The 17,367-nt window shown below is 47.5% G+C and overlaps 1 protein-coding gene across 1 annotated transcript in view; it reads right to left on the bottom strand.

Moving 5' to 3' along the window:
- The window catches only part of FGF18 (fibroblast growth factor 18), a 71,727-nt gene that overhangs the window by 1,864 nt on the left and 52,496 nt on the right, over positions 1 to 17,367 (bottom strand). The window contains exon 5 of the mRNA XM_065690425.1: positions 16,724 to 16,830. Coding sequence (XP_065546497.1) covers positions 16,724 to 16,830 — 107 coding nt within the window. The remainder of the gene's footprint in view (positions 1 to 16,723; positions 16,831 to 17,367) is intronic.

Here is a 17,367-nt window from a genome sequence, read left to right as displayed (position 1 = left end):
ACAGGACAGCGTGCAGCAGTGTTCTCAGCCACCAGTCCCAGCCCAGCTCCACTGCCAGAGCGGGTGACCCAAGCGCCTTGTTTTACACCGTGTCTCAGAGTAGGCTTTGGTTTGGAAGGGGGTTCGTTTCTGGTGGCAAAGGGGACACGGTCCTTCCCCTTTCCCTGCCTTTCGATCTCAGCCTAAAAGAGGCCACACAAAGCTCAGGGACCTGGCTTAGTGAGCCATGCCCCTAAATTACTTTCCTCCTTTCAGAGGGAGCTAGGATTAGCACAGAACTGGAGGCCAAAAGCTCCTGAGCATGAGTGTGGCTCCCCAACCACTCATACTGCTGGGACTCCTTTCCCAGCGCAGCCACTGGATTGAGATGTTGGCAAACAGGGTTCAGCTCAGCTTGGTGATCTAGACTAACAGACCCAGAACTGGACTTTGAATGCAGCAGCACACGGATCTCTGGCTTTACACGGCACTGGAGAGAGTTGCAGCATCACTCAACAGCATTTTTAAGTCCTTCAGCACAAAGAAAATTCTTTTCACATATAATCTTCTGCCAAAAAATATGTTTTGCCCTTTAACTGCCGAGATACTGGTGCTGCACCTAGAATGTCATACGTTGTGTACACTTTGTTTTATGTGTCAAAAGATATTACAGAGTAGATACAGGCTCACTTCAGCCCTGGGTGCTTTATGGAACCCAGACAAGGATAAGCACAGTATGGAGCATCATACAGAACACAATCTAATGCTCAGGAAAGCCAAATGAAGGATTTTCATCATAGTACTAGCCCAAACCAGCTCTCCACTGGAGTAAAATAATGAGTTTTTCGGCACCGCAGGCCTATGCTTGCACCTCTGACTCCCAAACAACCATGTACAAGCTACAAAAGGATCTGTGAGATGGGAACCATCAGGCACAACCACCCAAGCTGGAGTCACACAGGCAACAAGAGAGGAAAAGCTTTGCCATCACCAGCCTCCAGGACCCGCCATCCCTTAATACCTTTAGCAGAGCTTCAATTCAATCCATGCAACAATATGCGATGTTTACCCTAAAATCATTAATGCACCATCCTGCCCAAAGGGTCTCATTACCACGGGCAGGTCTCATTAAGAGGGCATGGGAGGATCACAGCAGCTTCTGCATCACACATAATAATCCAGGGTCCATGTTCCCTATACATGCCCCCTGTACAGGACAAAACCAGCTCTGCCACGGGACCAGCATTCTTCATCCCTGGCTAGGCACAAAGGTCCTAATTTTATCATCTACAACTGGAAGCTCACAGATGCTTTAATGAATGGCAGAACTGGGCAAAGCTCAGTGGTTCCAGTTCCTGGGGGGGTTGTTCTCTGAGCCCTGGTTTGATCAAAGCCACATGAGTGGGGAAGGGGGAAATCAGTCGACACCACGGGGTTCCACCAGGTTTCAATGGGAAGCCATAAAACCAGCCCCAGGTTTCTCAGGGCTCAGCCCACTACGAGCCCTTCCCCAGTGAATGGCGAATTCTTAAACAATACCATGGCTGAGTTTCAAATCCACCCAAACCCAGGTGCTGATGAGCCGACCGGATCTGGACCGCAGGGGGAGCAGGTAATTGGAAGGGCTGTTTCCCGCACGCTCGTGGAAAGGTCCTGGATTTGAGCCCTGACCTTGTTGCTAGGAGAATTAAGGCGCTTTTTTTTTGGTGCAATTTGGGAGGTTTCCGCTTGTACTGCAATGTCAGTTTCTCATGGAAAACCAAGACTGGAATGAAAAGAAAACGTGTGTGTAGGAGGCAGGAGTTATTCTATTAATAACAAAAAAGTATTTACTTACACCTCCAAATTTGCCGACAGAGCCTAAGACGGAGACAGGAGGTGGAGGAATAACAAGGTGCAACTTCAGGCCAACCTCAGGGCTAATTTGAAGTAAACAAGGTGCATGAGATAAAATAACTTGGTTCTGGAAGAGGAAGAGCTAAATGATTTGATAACACGGAATTACAGTAACATTTACAAGTACCTTGAGATAAATTAGGATAAGGACCTGACTTCCCCAAACAGAGCATTCCTGTATGTGCTAAGACACGTCAGAGGCAGACAAATGATTTTCAGATACTCACAAGATGATTTTACAGCATCTGTTGTAATTCCCAATAGAATAAATCGCTCACACGTGTTACCTACACCATGGAGAGCTGGAGCTCTATTAGGGGGAAAGGGTTTCTAAGGGTTTTCAATGACTTTTAAGTGTCAATTTGTTTTCATCAGTGACCATCACATCAGGTCTTACCATGTCCCTGTTTAAATGGCAGCAAAACACTCACTGGGTCTGTCACACATCCCCTTGCCCCTCCAAAAAGGGGAGGATGGAAAACAGAGACAGCTCTGGGTGAGCATCTCCCCATGCTTACCCTTCCCCAGGGTAAGCTCCCGGTGCAAATGCTGCTGATATGGGGCTGCACCCTCCACTGCAGCGTCAGCCAGGATGTGCTGCCAAGCCACATTTCATACATACTTAGCTGTCAGGATGCACCTTGCAGAGTGCTCACCCTTCAAAACGTGGAGGCTTGTTTTGAACTGATGCTTTACAATAAAGAAGAGCTCTTGAAAGCCTGGGAGCTGTGCAGGAATCGCCTGGCCTGGTGTGATGCCACAGCCGCACAATGAGAAGGACCCACACTCAGCCCCGCATCACACCAGCCCCGCATCACAGTGTCCCACATGTGCGTGGGGGACGAGCTGCTCCCGCATTTACTCACCACCACCCCACGGGCAGCATCTCCAGCCTAGGTCCCTGCTCAAAGTGGGGTGAGATCCTCCTCATACCCGTCACAAGCCACCCCCAAATTGCCAGTTTTGCCCCCGGGAGCAGCTGCCTGACCCTGCAACAAGACCATGCCACCATGGAGGCAACACCTTGCAGCTGAGCTCTTTGCAGACGTAATGCAGAGCACTTTTTGTTTAAGGACACCCAGGACAGCCATGGGAAGATGTGGTACCCGTTAGCCAGGCTCCTGATAAATGCCTTATAAAATGCCTGCTCTAAATGACACCTTCCACAGAAACCCCTTGGGCATCACCCAGGTCCAGGCGGAGGCAAGGGACACCAGGAACTTACACAGCCCGTGCAGCATGAAGCGTGGGCTCCAACAGAGCATCTCCTCTAAATAATAGCTGGGAACCAGCTCCAAGTGCCCTGAGCTTACCAAGGAGCAGCACCGGATTGTTTGTACAGAGCATTTGGCGACAGGCTCTCCGGTATTAAACGTGAAACACATTGAACTGACACTAAAGCAGAATTAAGTGCCAAAGCATTTGCTGCTTCTACAATTACACTCTGGAGCGCTTTGGTGCTCCTGCTCTCCTTTTTATGACCCAACTTGGTCTTATTGTAGTTTGGCTTTCTCGTTTTAAGTTCTCCAAATGGAAAGGATCAAAGGGCTCTTTGTTGTCGTAGCAGGAGCGCTCCTCGGAGCGAGGCATTCCTGCCACTAACAGCTTGCTGCTCAGGGGGAATTCACGGCTGCCTCTGTGCCACCAGCCTGAGCCAAAGCATTAGCAGGTGCAGCAGCCGCCTCCTCCCCATTAGCCTGCCACACTAAGCCACCTGAGCAGCTTTTTATGGGAAAGGGAGGCCAGGGCAGGTTTTCTCATTTGTGCTTCACAAATCTGGCTCAGTGGGCACCGGCAAATCCAAACTTCACTCGGCTTTTACAGCAACAATAAGCTCACGCAAGCGGCTCCGGTAACACCGCGGTGCGGGAGAGATGCCTCCAAGACTGAAAGGTTTCTCTGTTTGCAAAGATCAGGGCATGAATTAAGCCCTATGAGCTAGGCTGTGTTAAGCTGTTGTTAGCTAAGCTGATGTTAAAACACTCCCCCCCCCTTCCTCAAACGATGCCGCAATTAGAAGCTCTCTGGGTAAAGGCGACTGAATGTGCTGATGATGTGCTGCAAATAATAACAAACACCAACCCGCATGGAACGTGGCTGTGACGACCCGGGAATGCCGGCTGGGCACAGGGCACAGCGAGACTGCACCTTTCAAGTGAGAGGAGGGGGGTTCTCCCGGCTAATTATCACCTTTCTGCAAGTTCAGCCCCCCAGGCTGGAAATCAAATTGTGGAGATACCAGCCCTCCATACAAGTGGGACCGCTTCCCTCAGCAAGCAAAGCAAACCCCTTCTTCCTAACACCCCTGGAGCACGCTTGAGTAAAAGGTTTCCAAGAGCACCTAGGTTTTTTCCAAGGAAAAACCCTGTAAACAGACCCTTTCTGCATCCCTTCCTACCCCTCCACAGCCATACAGACAGGGGGGTTCCCGAGCAGCGGTACCCTGCCATGCTGGATCTCACACCACCCCCAGGCGCGATGTTCACCCACTGAGCTTTGCAACTACTGCAAAGGGCTGCTAAAATTCCACTCGCATGCTGGCACTGTTACATCCACACACTGTGTTATCCAGAAGAAATCCTGCCCTCTATTCCCTGAATTTCAGTGTGGTGACAGCAGGGTTTTAGGCAGATGAGCAGCTCAGCAGTCCCAGTAAAACCACTCCTGAAGCATCCCGAGCTGAAGGCCAAGGGCCAGCGCACCCAGCACCACTGATAAACCCTATGAAGCTCCAGAGCTGTTTCCACAGCATGTTCCTAGTGATATACGATTTTCAGGAAACATATTATTTCTCTGGTTTTGCACAGACAGGCAGCGCTCAGAGCCTCCTCCAGACCCACTCCACATGGCTTGGAAAATCCCGGGTGGAAGAACGTAAGGCAGGAGCCGTGTTAATGTCACAGATCTTAGCACTGCCGCCTCTCCCTCTTCACATGAACACCTTTTAAAGGTAGGTCAGAAAGCATGACAGAGAGGTGGGTACAGTAGCTGTCAGATCCAGCAATGCTGTGGGAGATACAACCAGCAAATCTGAGTGCTCTGGCTGCTGGTAAGCTGGACCCAGCCATCCTCATGCACTTTGTAGGCATTATCAGAACAGATCCATCATACGCATCCTGATGCTCAGCATCCTGGATTTACGACAAGGCATCCTGACCACAGAGACACCTCTTGACCCAAAAGCACATTCTTGCTCCTAGACGGGGCTGTAAATCAGGGAAGCCGCATCTATAACTGCCAAGAGTTACTCAGCTTCATGCACGCTTCCTCCAGCTCTCTGGCCTCTGAACCTGCACAATCCTCTGAGGAAAATACTTAGGAGTCGTGATGGGCAGTTCAATAAAAGTGTCTGCCAGAGCAGTGGGGAGGTTAATTATGTGTACAGGACATCTAAGTGCATTCATGGAGCAGGGGAAGTAACACAAAACCCACGCAGAGGAGATTCTCCGAAGAGGGCACATCTCCAGCCAGAGGCCCAGTTGCAAAGTGGCATTGCCCATGTTTGCACCCATGTGCACTGGGGGTACATCCACCTCCCCTGAAAGCACACCAACATGGGCATGGTTGTGCATGCATGGGGCAGGACCTGCAGGCTTTGCAGAGCCCTGATCCTCTGTGCCAGGCACAAGCTGCTAGCACCAAGGAAGGAAGATAATGGCTTAATTTAATTTTTTTCCTTTTACCTTCCATTCAGAAATTCCACTATTTCTAATACTTGTTCAATAACCCTCACACTGCCCTGGAAGAGCATTTTGTCACAGGATAAGAGGAGGACACAGAGTTGAAGGGAGTGTTTGGAAGGAGGAAGCAAGCAAGGCTGAGGTTACTCCAGGACATGCCTTCTAACCTGCTCCTTCCATCACAGGCACATTTATTGCTAACAGTACATCAGGACAGCACACACCATCATTAGAGCAAACGAGGCTGGCATCATCTGGTAAGATGCACATTGGCTTAATAGAAATTCCCAGTACATAGCTACATGTACTTACTATTAGTGATGAGAAACATCACTCACTTTTAAAAGGAACTTTATGAAACCAATAGAAAAATGTAGAAAAACCTAACCAGAGTCAAAGTGGTGGGTTCCCTGCAATAGGAAGCTACTGCTTCAGGGGATCTGAAACCACAGGCAAGTTTCAGGCATGACATCTGAGCAGATCTAGGGCATCTACTGTTACGTGTGCCTACCTGATTCAGTTACACATATGCTTTTAGGTGCTTCTAGGTGCTAAGTATGGTAAGAGCTGGGAAAGCATTTTTACCCATCCAGGCCAAGTACAACCTGTAGGTTAAATGCACTGGTGGGGTTTTCTGTGTTTCCTTTTTGAGCAGACATTTTAGCTCCACAGTCTAGTCCTGAACTTTCTATAGAAGCCAGCTAAGAGCAGCAGCATATTTTGTGTAAGCATAAATTCATTATATAGGGACCTATGCCACCATAGGGTTTGGGGATTTTTAATTTGTTTAAAACATCAGGTCTAGATAATGAGTGGAGCAAGAACAAGAACAAGAACAACCCTAGAACAGTGCTGACCCCATAGCAGGTCTGGTAAATCCCAAATTTATACACATGAAAACAAGCATACACACTGACTTTCTAAGTTATCATCTCAAATGAGTGCAATCTCATTCAGATGACATTCTGGGAGTGACACCAGTTTCCCTGGGGCAAGTTAAATCAGTGCAATTCAGGTCCAAGAAAGGTCACTGATTGTCTGCAGGATGGCATTCGTCCTCTTCATGTCAAATTACATTACTAAGAAATAAGAGAAATCCACGATCAAATCAAGTGGCATCTATAAAAATGATCACACAGAATTGTTCCAGCCTGTGAATGACCAGCTTCTATCTGTATAAAACAAATACAAGGCTTTCCAGATTTATCCTCCCTTAGGAAAACTTAGTATCTTTAAGTACCCAAAAGACAATGTCAGAAAATGTCAAGAACAAAAATGTGTTTAAGCAAGACCTACATTTCTTTGACCTCCATTAGCATTGTAATGACCACACCAAATGGACCATCTTTTGCTACTCTCGGAGCATAGGTTTTATTCTCTATCTCAAAATTAGCCTCTGTTCTCACTTCATCTCCAAAACCAAATTGAGAGTCAAGTAGAACAGTCCTTGAAGAGCAGGATCCACCTGAATGTGCATCTCAGCTGCATCCACTTGAGGAAGACAAGGCTGCATTGCTTTGTTCCTTGTTGCAAGTTAAATACATCAGCATATTTGCAAAGTAAAGTTTAGAAGAAACATCACCCTCATCCTCGAGATGCTCAAGACCAAGAAAAATTGCAACTGGCAGGTAAGATGCTCTGAGGGAAGCAATTAAATTCAACTTGATACTTGTCAGCACAAGATGCATGCAGCATACCCTCCCCACCCAAAGAGGCTGAGGCATGACCAGGGCTCAGGGATCCCCTCTCAATAATTTTAATTAACATTTAACCTTAGGGAACTGAAATATTCCAACATGACACACAGCTGCAGCCCCCAAGAACCACAGGGGACGGGACGTTAGCAGCTTTATGGTGACACTTGCTCCCTGAACACAGAAAGGATTAAATTAAATTATCACGTAGCTTTCAAGAAAGTGGTATTTTTAACCTGGGAGGGGATATACAGCTACCAGCCATGGAACAGGAAAAAGATGTAAGGTCAAGCCTGCAAGTTTGGTCTGCAGTGTGACAGCCTGGAGATAAAGGGCCAGCACTCACATCCTCAGCTGAGCAACTGTGACTCTCTAGCATAAAACCAATATAATGAAGAAATTTGGTTTTAAAATAAAAGGACCTTTAGCTTTACTTTAGAGCTGACCCTTAGAGCATTGTGGCTGTGCCAAGAAGCCTAAGTTAACTGAAGATGTTCATATACAGCTAAAACATGATTACAACAACCTTTTGACCACATGGACTGGCCCAGGAAGTGAATGTATGAAGTACTGGTGCCACCTTGGATGTTCCCACTACCATCCAAGGAAGCCTGGCTCATAGGATTCACAGTTCAAGCTATGCACAGCTCCTTTACCCACAGTTTGGTTAAAGCAAAACCTCCTGTCCTTGCTCAGCCTGAGAGGATCAGCATCCATCCGGGATGCTTAGGAGACTGCAAGAAATGAAGGTAGCACAGAAGGACTTCACATAGATCTTAAATATTCACATTACTCTTACAAGATCTGAGGTGATGTCCAACTAATGCTGTCCATGTTCTGCCTGGCAAAGCAGCTAAATCCAACCCCAGCAGCACACTGTGGACATAAATGTGCCTAATGATGTGCTCCATTTATGAAACGATGACCTAAATCCATCAGACTGTGCAGGTAAAATGAACACGCAGCACTAACAACTGGTCAGCAAAGGGAAGACAAATGCCTGTGTGGTGGCATAAGCCTCTCTCTTCATTCAGTGCCATGAATACCACAGTCTTCTGGCTCAGACAGCTTTCAGGGCTTTGGCATCCAAGCTTATGTGCTCACACAGACTCTGTTAAGAATTGATGCAGTTTTAACCATTTATGAAACCAAGGGGTCTTCCCCATACCACCATGTATCTTCCACCTCCTCAACTTCATGTGCCACGTGAGCCCAAGCACTGCCAGCGCTCCCCAGCTACCCCATTCTCTCTGCAAACTCCCCCATGTCTCCTTCGCAAGCCTTGCAGCTGCTCAGTATTTAGCAGTATGCACCAAACTGCTCTCCCTCTTCTGCACACAGAGCTTCCAAAGGACCTCCCTCCTCTCCCTGCTATCCCACACCACTACAGAACAGCTCAGCTTCTTGCACAAAATCACATTCACGTCATTTCCCCCTCTCCTTCCCACCACCTCCAGAGAAACTTCAGTGCAAAACACTGCTGTAAACAGATCATCACAACTACAGGACCAGGACAAGGCCCATTGCTCATAGCAAACAACGCTGCAAAGGTCCAGTGAGCTCACACAAACTGTTACCACTTTGAAGGAAACACGGCAGCACCGGAACCCATCCACTCTTGTGCCAAGGCAGCCTCAGTGCAATAAACACTGGAAAGTGGTTTCACTGGGCTCAACCATAAATGGTTTCTTGGGAATCATTACTTCGTGTGCCATCCAGAGCAAGGATTCCTGGAAAAGCCAGGTAACGCTCGAGTTCTGACGGCTGCCTCTGCTCAAGGGCAGGAGCTGCTCCAGCAGGGCTGGAACCCAGCACAACAGCACCCACCTCAGGTAGTGACACCCCATCCCTGTGCCACCTACAGCCTCACCACGGTGTGCAGAGCCACTGCAGCCCCTCAGGGAAGGCACACAATGGGCTCTGGCCAGGTCTTAGCACATTCCACCTACCGAGAGGTAACACAACAGGGTGTCCACGTGCCCTGAGCCTGCAGGGTAACAACACCGCTGCTGTAACATCTACCAATCCCTCCTTGGGGAATTCTGACATTTCCAGCACTGTAAAGATTTTAAACTGCAGTAAATGAACCAGACAACAGAAATTCCACCAACATCCACCGAAGTTTGGATGGGATGCTTCAGATCACCCAGTAATAGGAAAGGAGCAGCTGTGAGAGGTTGCAGTGTTACCAAAAGCCTCTTAATATTTGGAGAATGGAGAAGCTCGATTGTTGGTTTTAGCTTCCACTTGTGCTTTTCCTCCATTGAGAATCTCAGCTTCTGAGTTTTCAGAGCAATAATTCAGGTGTTTTTTTTGTTGCACTGGTTGCAGGAAAAAGCCTGATGAGGTGAATACAGAAGTTCCTAACAGCTCAACAGAAAGAAAACTGGTTTTGTCATCTCATTGCTTTTAAGACATTTGCAATCCTGCAGGCTCAGATGCAAGATTCTTTGACATTTGAGGCTGGTTTCAGATCAGGTCCCTGTTCAAAGTATGACAGTGTTCAAGGCTGCTTGGCTCCAGGTTCCACTGAAGCCATTATTCAGATGACTTTAAACAAACTCACAGAGGAACAAAAGCCTGGGAAGAGTTTACTTCACAAAAGGACCAATCACACCCTATATGAAGAGCCAGACTGAAGTTAAAAATGAGATCTGAGCAAGATCCAGCAACAGCCATGTCAAGTTTTGCTTTCACATGAGATGCCAAGTCAGAGCAGTTTACGGCTGAACATGTCACAGAGACTCCCACAAAATGCACGTTATTAAACCCGAAACCCCACTAATTCTGGTCATGTTTTTGTTGCAAATTCAGCATTCAGTCACAGAAAATGTTAGGTTTTACAAGCCCCTTTCAAGCAACCCAAATACTGTGTAATTCCGGGAAAAATCCTGGATAAGCATCAAAACCCTGGGAAACGCAGAGTTCTGCCCCAAATCCAAGATGCAGTTAGGCGTGGGTTTAAATATACAAGCTGAAGAGGGCTAACACCTCATCTACTGCATCAGTTTCAAACTGCAAACCTCTGAGTGCCCTCTGTGCTTGCCCCTCACCTCCCAACATCTCAGCAGCACATCTGGCTGTCGGGACAGACCCCAGCAAGAACTGGGACAGGGCTGGGGCACACAGCAGGCCTGAGGCTTGGAGCTCATCCCTGAGTCTTCCTGTCTCAGGCTAACAGAGACCATTGACCTTACAGCAAGGCACTGGTCTCTCTCCACCACTGTTTCAAAGGTAGCTTCTCCAGGAAGCTCCACCTCAGCCTTGACTGAAGACAACTGATGAAAAAGCTGGTCCAGGTACACAGAATCACAGAATCACAGAATCACAGAATCCCAAGGGTTGGAAGGGACCTAAAAAGATCATCTAGTCCAACCCCCCTGCAAGAGCAGGGTAACCTACAGTACAACACGGATAAGGCTTTGGAGAACCAACCTTGTGTCTCCTACCCAGGTAAATGTCCTTGTCCTTCAAAGCATGGCTCCCACTGAGCCACCTGGAGCTCCTGTAACATAACAACCTTTTGTAGAGCCAGAGGTGTCCTATGCATCAGCCATAGTGAGCGCCTTCACTCTTTGATGCTGTCAGAGGTTTTTAGCCAACGTTCCCGACTAAACACACACATGCTTCAAGAAAACCCCTATTTTAAAGCTGTAATGTAAACAACCCCAAATTATTACTATCCCCTAAAGGCTACTGCTGGCAGGCATCAGTGATAAAGCTCTGCCAGAGCAGTCTGGCATCTAGCAACAATTTGTTTGTTGTCCTGCAAAAATACAGAGAGCCTTGCCATATGGTATTAGCAACTTTCTGGTAACATCCAGAAATACATTGGCTTGGAAAACAGTTATCACACCGGAAAAGAATCTTACGTCTGAGAGGCAGGTCTCTGCCGTAAGCGGTGTCAGCATGGTGCTGGTGCTGGTCAGAGGCGGCACTGGTCAGCAGAGCCATGCCACTTCAGCCCTTGGCACAGCCAAGCTTTGGCTGGCACAGCTTTTCTACATAGGCTGGGCCGTGCTTGGGGGCACAAGCTCAGCACTGCTTGTCTGTGCTTTGTGCTACATCAGCAAAGCTGTTCCCAGAAAGCACCCCAGATACCTGGCATCAATCTGAAGCAATGCGCAGCCACCCTGACTGGCCGGGGGGTTCCTACCTTTCACCAAGCAGCCTTTTCCCACTGTTCACATTAAGCACAGAGAACGGAAGAATAAACCCAAACTCATTAAATTGCTTTTTCCAAAAATAATGCACCTACATGATGCTTTTTCAAGAACAACGTGTATATAATGATTTTCTGAGTGTCTATATGCCAGGTCACTGAGGATTTATGAAAGAAAACCCAAAAAGAGATGATGAAAGCCAGCATGTGGATTTGGTGGGAAATCACCCATTTTATAGTATTGTGCACTCTCAGGCCTGAGTTCATAGAAAGAGCTGAACTGAGGTAATGAACTGGGACTCCTTGGGATACAACTTTACTGCTCTCATATTCCACAGAGCTGGCAGGGATGATATTTGTGATAGACCCCATTCTGTCTATCACTTTTCTAACTCTGCCTCTATTTCTGGAATCTTCTCCTTAGCCACATCCCACCTCAGGAGGACTCGCCCCATTTACAGTGGTGTGGGAGCTTCCTACAGGCTCACAGCATCAAGATTACAGCCATACTACATGGAGCAGCATCACATAGGAGCACAGCACACAACTGACAGTCACCATGCTCTACCAACCCCACCTGCATGCTGAGTCCCATCCCACCCCAAGCAGACAGCTCCAGCACCTGCCACCTCCATCTCCTTCCTTAGAAGACTTCAAGGCTTAATGCACTAACAGAGCTGTTCTCAAAACGAAACCAACAGGGAAAAATCTTGCTGCTGAATCTGGAAAAGACTTAATCTACGTAACGCCATGGAAGAACATTAGTGGGATTACTTGGAGCATCTTTGGAAGAAACTTCTGGATCAAAGATATGCTTAGCTTTTTCCCCATTCTTCTCAAATCTCCTGGATTCCTTCCAGTCATTACTTGCATTCCCTACTTCTATATCTTGCTCTCAAAACCGATGTCTCCCTTGCCACAGTCTGCAATAAGCAGCCTTTCCTCCCACTTCACAGCTTTGGAGGAAGCCAAGGTCCATTCTCCCCTGCACCTTGGCCAGTCCAGAAAAACAGGCCTATTCTCTTCCTTTATAGCCTCCTAGTGTCAAACAGACTGTGTGATCCCACAGGCGGTTGGTGCAGAACCAAGGGAATTCCCTGGCGACAGTGCCTGGGATTAGGAGATGCTCTGATCACGATGTCTCAGCCACCAGCCCCACCACTGGGAAGGGGAGGAGCTTTGATCACCCTGTAATGGTGCCAACAGATCCATTTAAGCCTCGGAGACATCTCTGACCACTTGCAAATGCTCTCCTGACCACGGGGCTGGGACAGGGTAGGGAAGGGAAATCTCTGCAGTGTCCCAAAGTTCTGGAGAGCATGGATTTGCTGTAAGGACAGGCTCAGCAAGAACAGTTAGAGGGGGCCAAGCTCATTAACAGCCACCCGCTCACACTCCGGGCTGTTATTCCTTGCTCCAGAGACTTCAAAGGCTTACCTTTGACAGACTTCTGCAAACACGAAGTCCCCACTTCATTGACACCCTTATCTCAATGCATGAGAGAAGAGAAGCTGAGGCAGAGAAAAAACACAGGACTCCCCAGGAGAACCACAGCTAGAAACTCACAGCTCCTCCAAAGAGACCCTCAGCTCCTCTTCTCCCCTACCACTGAATTACTGCGAATATTCAGAGTTCTTGAGTTCTAGGTGGCCAGTCACGTTGTGCCTTGTCACAAGTGGACAACTCACATTGCTCCTCTCCGTGGAAGAGGAGCTGAACCTCTCAGTCCCCTTCTCCCCCATGTTTGTAAGAAGCCTGAGATAAATACACAGGAATAATAATTGTAAAGGTTTTCAAGAAAAGCACCTAACATTTCTGTTCTGAGTTTTCATATTTTAATCTCTCTCCTTGTAATATAACTCCACCATAAAGCCTGGAGAAGAGAAGTCTCTGGGGAGACCTTAGATCAGCCTTTCAGTACCAAAAGGGGGCTTCTAAGAAAGATGGAAGCAAACTTTTTAGCAGAGCCCATTGCAATAGGACAAGGGGTGACGGTTTCAAACTAAAAGAGGGCAGATTTATACTAAACATAAGGAAGAAATTTTTTACAATGAGGGTGGTGAAACAGTGGCACAGGTTGCCCAGAATAGTGGTAGATGCCCCATCCCTGGAAACACTCAAGCCCAAGTTGAAAGGGGCTTTGAGTAACCTGATCTAGTGGAAGGTGTCCCTGCTCATTGCAGAGGGGCTGAACTACATCATATATAAAGGTTTCTTCCAACCCAAACTATTCTATGATGCTATGATAAAGTTCAGTGGTCCACAAAAAAACTTCAGCAAAATCAGAAAACTCAGGACCTACAATTTCTACATAAAGGCACCAGAAACCCACAGGGAAAATATATGTGTGTATATATATATATGGTTAGAAGGAAAAAAACATAAAATGAAATGTTTTTTGAGCCTTCTTCAACATAACACCAAGAATCAATGGAGAAACACAGTCACATTTGTTTTCTCCTGGTGCTGGTCATGTTTAACAGAAAAGTCACTCCCTGTACACTTGCCCTGTCTCCAGTTTTCCTAAACAGTGCATAGAGCATCAGTGACCTCGCAGTTGCATGCTATGACAATAAATAAAGTTAGAAACCTTATTTGGGTTAGAAACCCACAACAACTCCTTTGGTCAACATTGGCTATGAACACACATGCAGTAGCAACTAAGCAAGGGAGAAAACACCAGGTTTGGGGCTCCTGAGAAAGCTCCATGAGATGGTTCCTGCTCAGAAACGCTGCCATGGGTGCGATTTCTGATAAAGGAATGAAAAGACACAAGGCTGCTCTTCTCAGCCCTGTGGGCAATCTGCCTGCAGCACAACCGGCTCTGAAGTGGGGAGCAAGCCGCATCTCTGCAGCTCTTGCGTTCATCACCCACTCCAGCTGAGAACAGCAACCTGCTCTGGCCTGCAGTACCCTTTGTAGGTGATTATGAGAAACAAAAAGGACTAAATTCAAAGCAGGTTTTCAACAGGGGTGGGGGGGCTGTGTCCAAAACTGCTGACTGAGGAGGAGAACAAAGCCAGATGGCATATGCTGGTATTGTTAGGGATTGTGCAGTGTAAGGCAATAGGAAATGAGCAGAGAAAAAGACCCGGGTTGGTCCCATGGCTCCTCTCTTGCCAAATGAACATACCAGGGTGACCATGAAACAATCAGTTTATGGGTCTCATTCCCCTCCACCCCTAGACTGAACTTAAATATTTGTATAAGCCCAGGCATAACTTTTATCTAACGTTTTCCTTGGGGTTTACTAGATGGTTCGAGCATTCGAGCTAAAACGCATTCCCTCAGACTCCTGCCACAAAAAGAGCTGAAACTATGACACTAATTAAAACCACACTCCTTGGTATCAAGAAGCCATGCTATTATTTTCTCTTTTTGCTCGTGAGAAGCTGTTAATACGGGCAACGCGTCTGGAACATTTTCCTTCCAAACGCCATGCTCCGTACCCCCTCCTGCTCAGGTCAGCTGGTTTCTGAACTTGTCAGCAGTCTGGGGTGGGAAGGCTCATACTGACAAGAACAGATTTATTTACGTTTTTAACAACAAAACATTTGCCAGCTTAACCTTATGAAAAGCACATCAAGAAAACAAACCACAGCACCTCGATGCTGCACGAAAGGTGACAAGCTAGAGAACTGTCCTGCCTTGGTGCCCAGTGGGCCCAATCAAGGGATGAATCGTGCCAAAATATACGTTTTGGAAAACAGCCTCTGACTTTGCCAAGATGCTCCTGGACACTCGGATTAGACCAGAAAAGGATGTGGGTTGCACTGTGCACCACTGCTGATCCATCCTGGGCTAAGGTCAATTGAAGAAAAAGGTGAGATTTCATGCTCATTTTACCATGTCTAGTTTGAATGCTTCTAAGGTCTCCATTACTGTGGTATCAGCACCTCATAAACAGTAACAAAATTATCCTTATAATGTTTTAGGGCAAAATGCTATTATCACATTTAAAGGGTAGAAAACTAAAGCATAAAAAGAAATCAAAATCAAAGGCAAGGTTTGTGCTCATTGCAATCTTGAAAAGCACTCACGTGTGTCCTGAGAGGGCTAAATCCGGTTAAAAACCAAATTTCCCTGTCCAAGATCAAACAACAGTGTCTCATCCAGAGCCTAATTGCACCACAGAAGTGCAGGAAGCAGAGAGAACCGACTGCTTCAGCCCAGCCCTCCTGCAGCATCAATTCCCAAGTCCCTGCCAATCTGAAACAGCATCCTGGTTGCTGCCTGCCTTGCCAAGCAGCTCCACAGCGGGCAGGAGCTGGCTGACTCCGCAGCTGCTGTGAGAGATCCCGGCTTAGGAGCAGCCACACCAAGCACAGGGACAGGAGGGGAAGGCACTTGTCCCACAGGTGTCACTCTCAGGACTGCAGAAGTAAATACTGCTTCATCAGAGCAACCTGGTTTCTGGTTTCTGTTAGGGAGCGCGGCTTTCACTGCATTGACTCAAACCAAAACTCAGCTTCCCTTTTTAACAGCCATAGAGATGCCAGACTTTAATTCCTGGGGTGTAAAGTGCAGGCAGTGGAGGAGAGGGGCCTTTGAGATCTTCTATTTTACATGTACTTTCTGGTGACAGTTTAGCTTTGAGCAAGCTCCTGCCTGGTTAGCAAGCTCCTGCCTGGTTAGCAAGCTCCTGCCTGGTTAGCAAGCTCCTAGGTTTGCCAACAATACAGAAGAACTGCCTAAGTTACAAAAACAAGTTCATGCACAAAAAAGTATGCCTTCAGCAAAGGAGTTAAGCTAGATGGGTGAATAGCTGTAATCTGTTGCATGCTTCCATGGTGCAGGGATCCAAAGTAATAAAATGTTCCTGTAACGCTAGAACCATGAGGCCCAGCCCCAGTGTGATGTTTGAATTCCAGTAAGAGCCCTGCCACAGCATCCCTTGGCTCACCACTGGAAGGAGCCTTATGGGCCTACCTCCCTGGTGCTGACCTCCCCGCAGAGCTCTCTGCTTGTCCTTTTCTTTTGAATTTGCCTCCAAAGAAGGTTCAAGTAATGAAGTTATCGTGAAGGCAGCCACAACCGTGGGATGCCAAGATGACATCTCACGTCAACACAATGACAAAGCGCAAACCCATCTGTATCCAAAGCATCATCAGGGAATCCCAGGGCTGGCTGCAGATCACAATATTATAGAGGGGGGCTGGGGAAGAGCATGGGCTGCCTCTCAAACCCCACATCCCCTCCGTCCTGCTTCTCATTTGAGGCTGACAGGCAAAGCTCGGACACATCATTACAGCCTTGAGGAGGCTGCTAAAGGTAACACTCATGTTACAAATGAATTAATAGGAAACACTTACCTTCCCCACTAGCTTGCCTTTCCTGTTCATGCAAAGGTAGAAGTCTGTCTCCTTCCCTTTGATCCGGACTTGACTGCCAAAAGTGTCTGTTTCCACTAGAAGCTGGGCTTGTAAAGGAAGAAGAGAAAGAAAAGCATTTACCAATGTGGTCCCATTAAGTCAGAGCATGCAAAGCTCATCAGCACATTGTCCCATTACCCCCACTTGAACCACACCACACTGGGATGCTCTGCAAGTGACCAACCCAAGGAACCACCCAGGGCTGAGCTCCAGGCTCGGGCGGAGACGCAGACACAGCATGTCTCCACTGACTCCTGTATGGATGCTCTGGGTTTAGTGCCAGTTTAGCACAGAGCGTGCACATACACGTGTGTGCTCCATCTATCTATACCAACCCCACATCCCCATCAGTAACACAAAGCTCAATGCTAGCGTTCTCCTTCACACTACAGGAGGGTTTTCAGAGGGTAAGAGCATGGATTTTATCCTCATGAAGAAAAGAGGTTAGCATTACAAGAATAAAAGCCCTTTCCCCACAGCCAGCAGCCCTCAAACACTGCACAGAAGCGGTCCAGCCACATGCTTATGGCGCAAAACATCACAGCGATCTCCTGAAGGTCACCACTACAGCTAGCAGGGGGGAA

This window comes from Lathamus discolor, chromosome 10 (assembly GCF_037157495.1).
Source record: "Lathamus discolor isolate bLatDis1 chromosome 10, bLatDis1.hap1, whole genome shotgun sequence".
Classification (NCBI taxonomy): Eukaryota; Metazoa; Chordata; class Aves; order Psittaciformes; family Psittacidae; genus Lathamus; species Lathamus discolor.
This window is presented reverse-complemented; position numbering and strand designations above follow the sequence as displayed.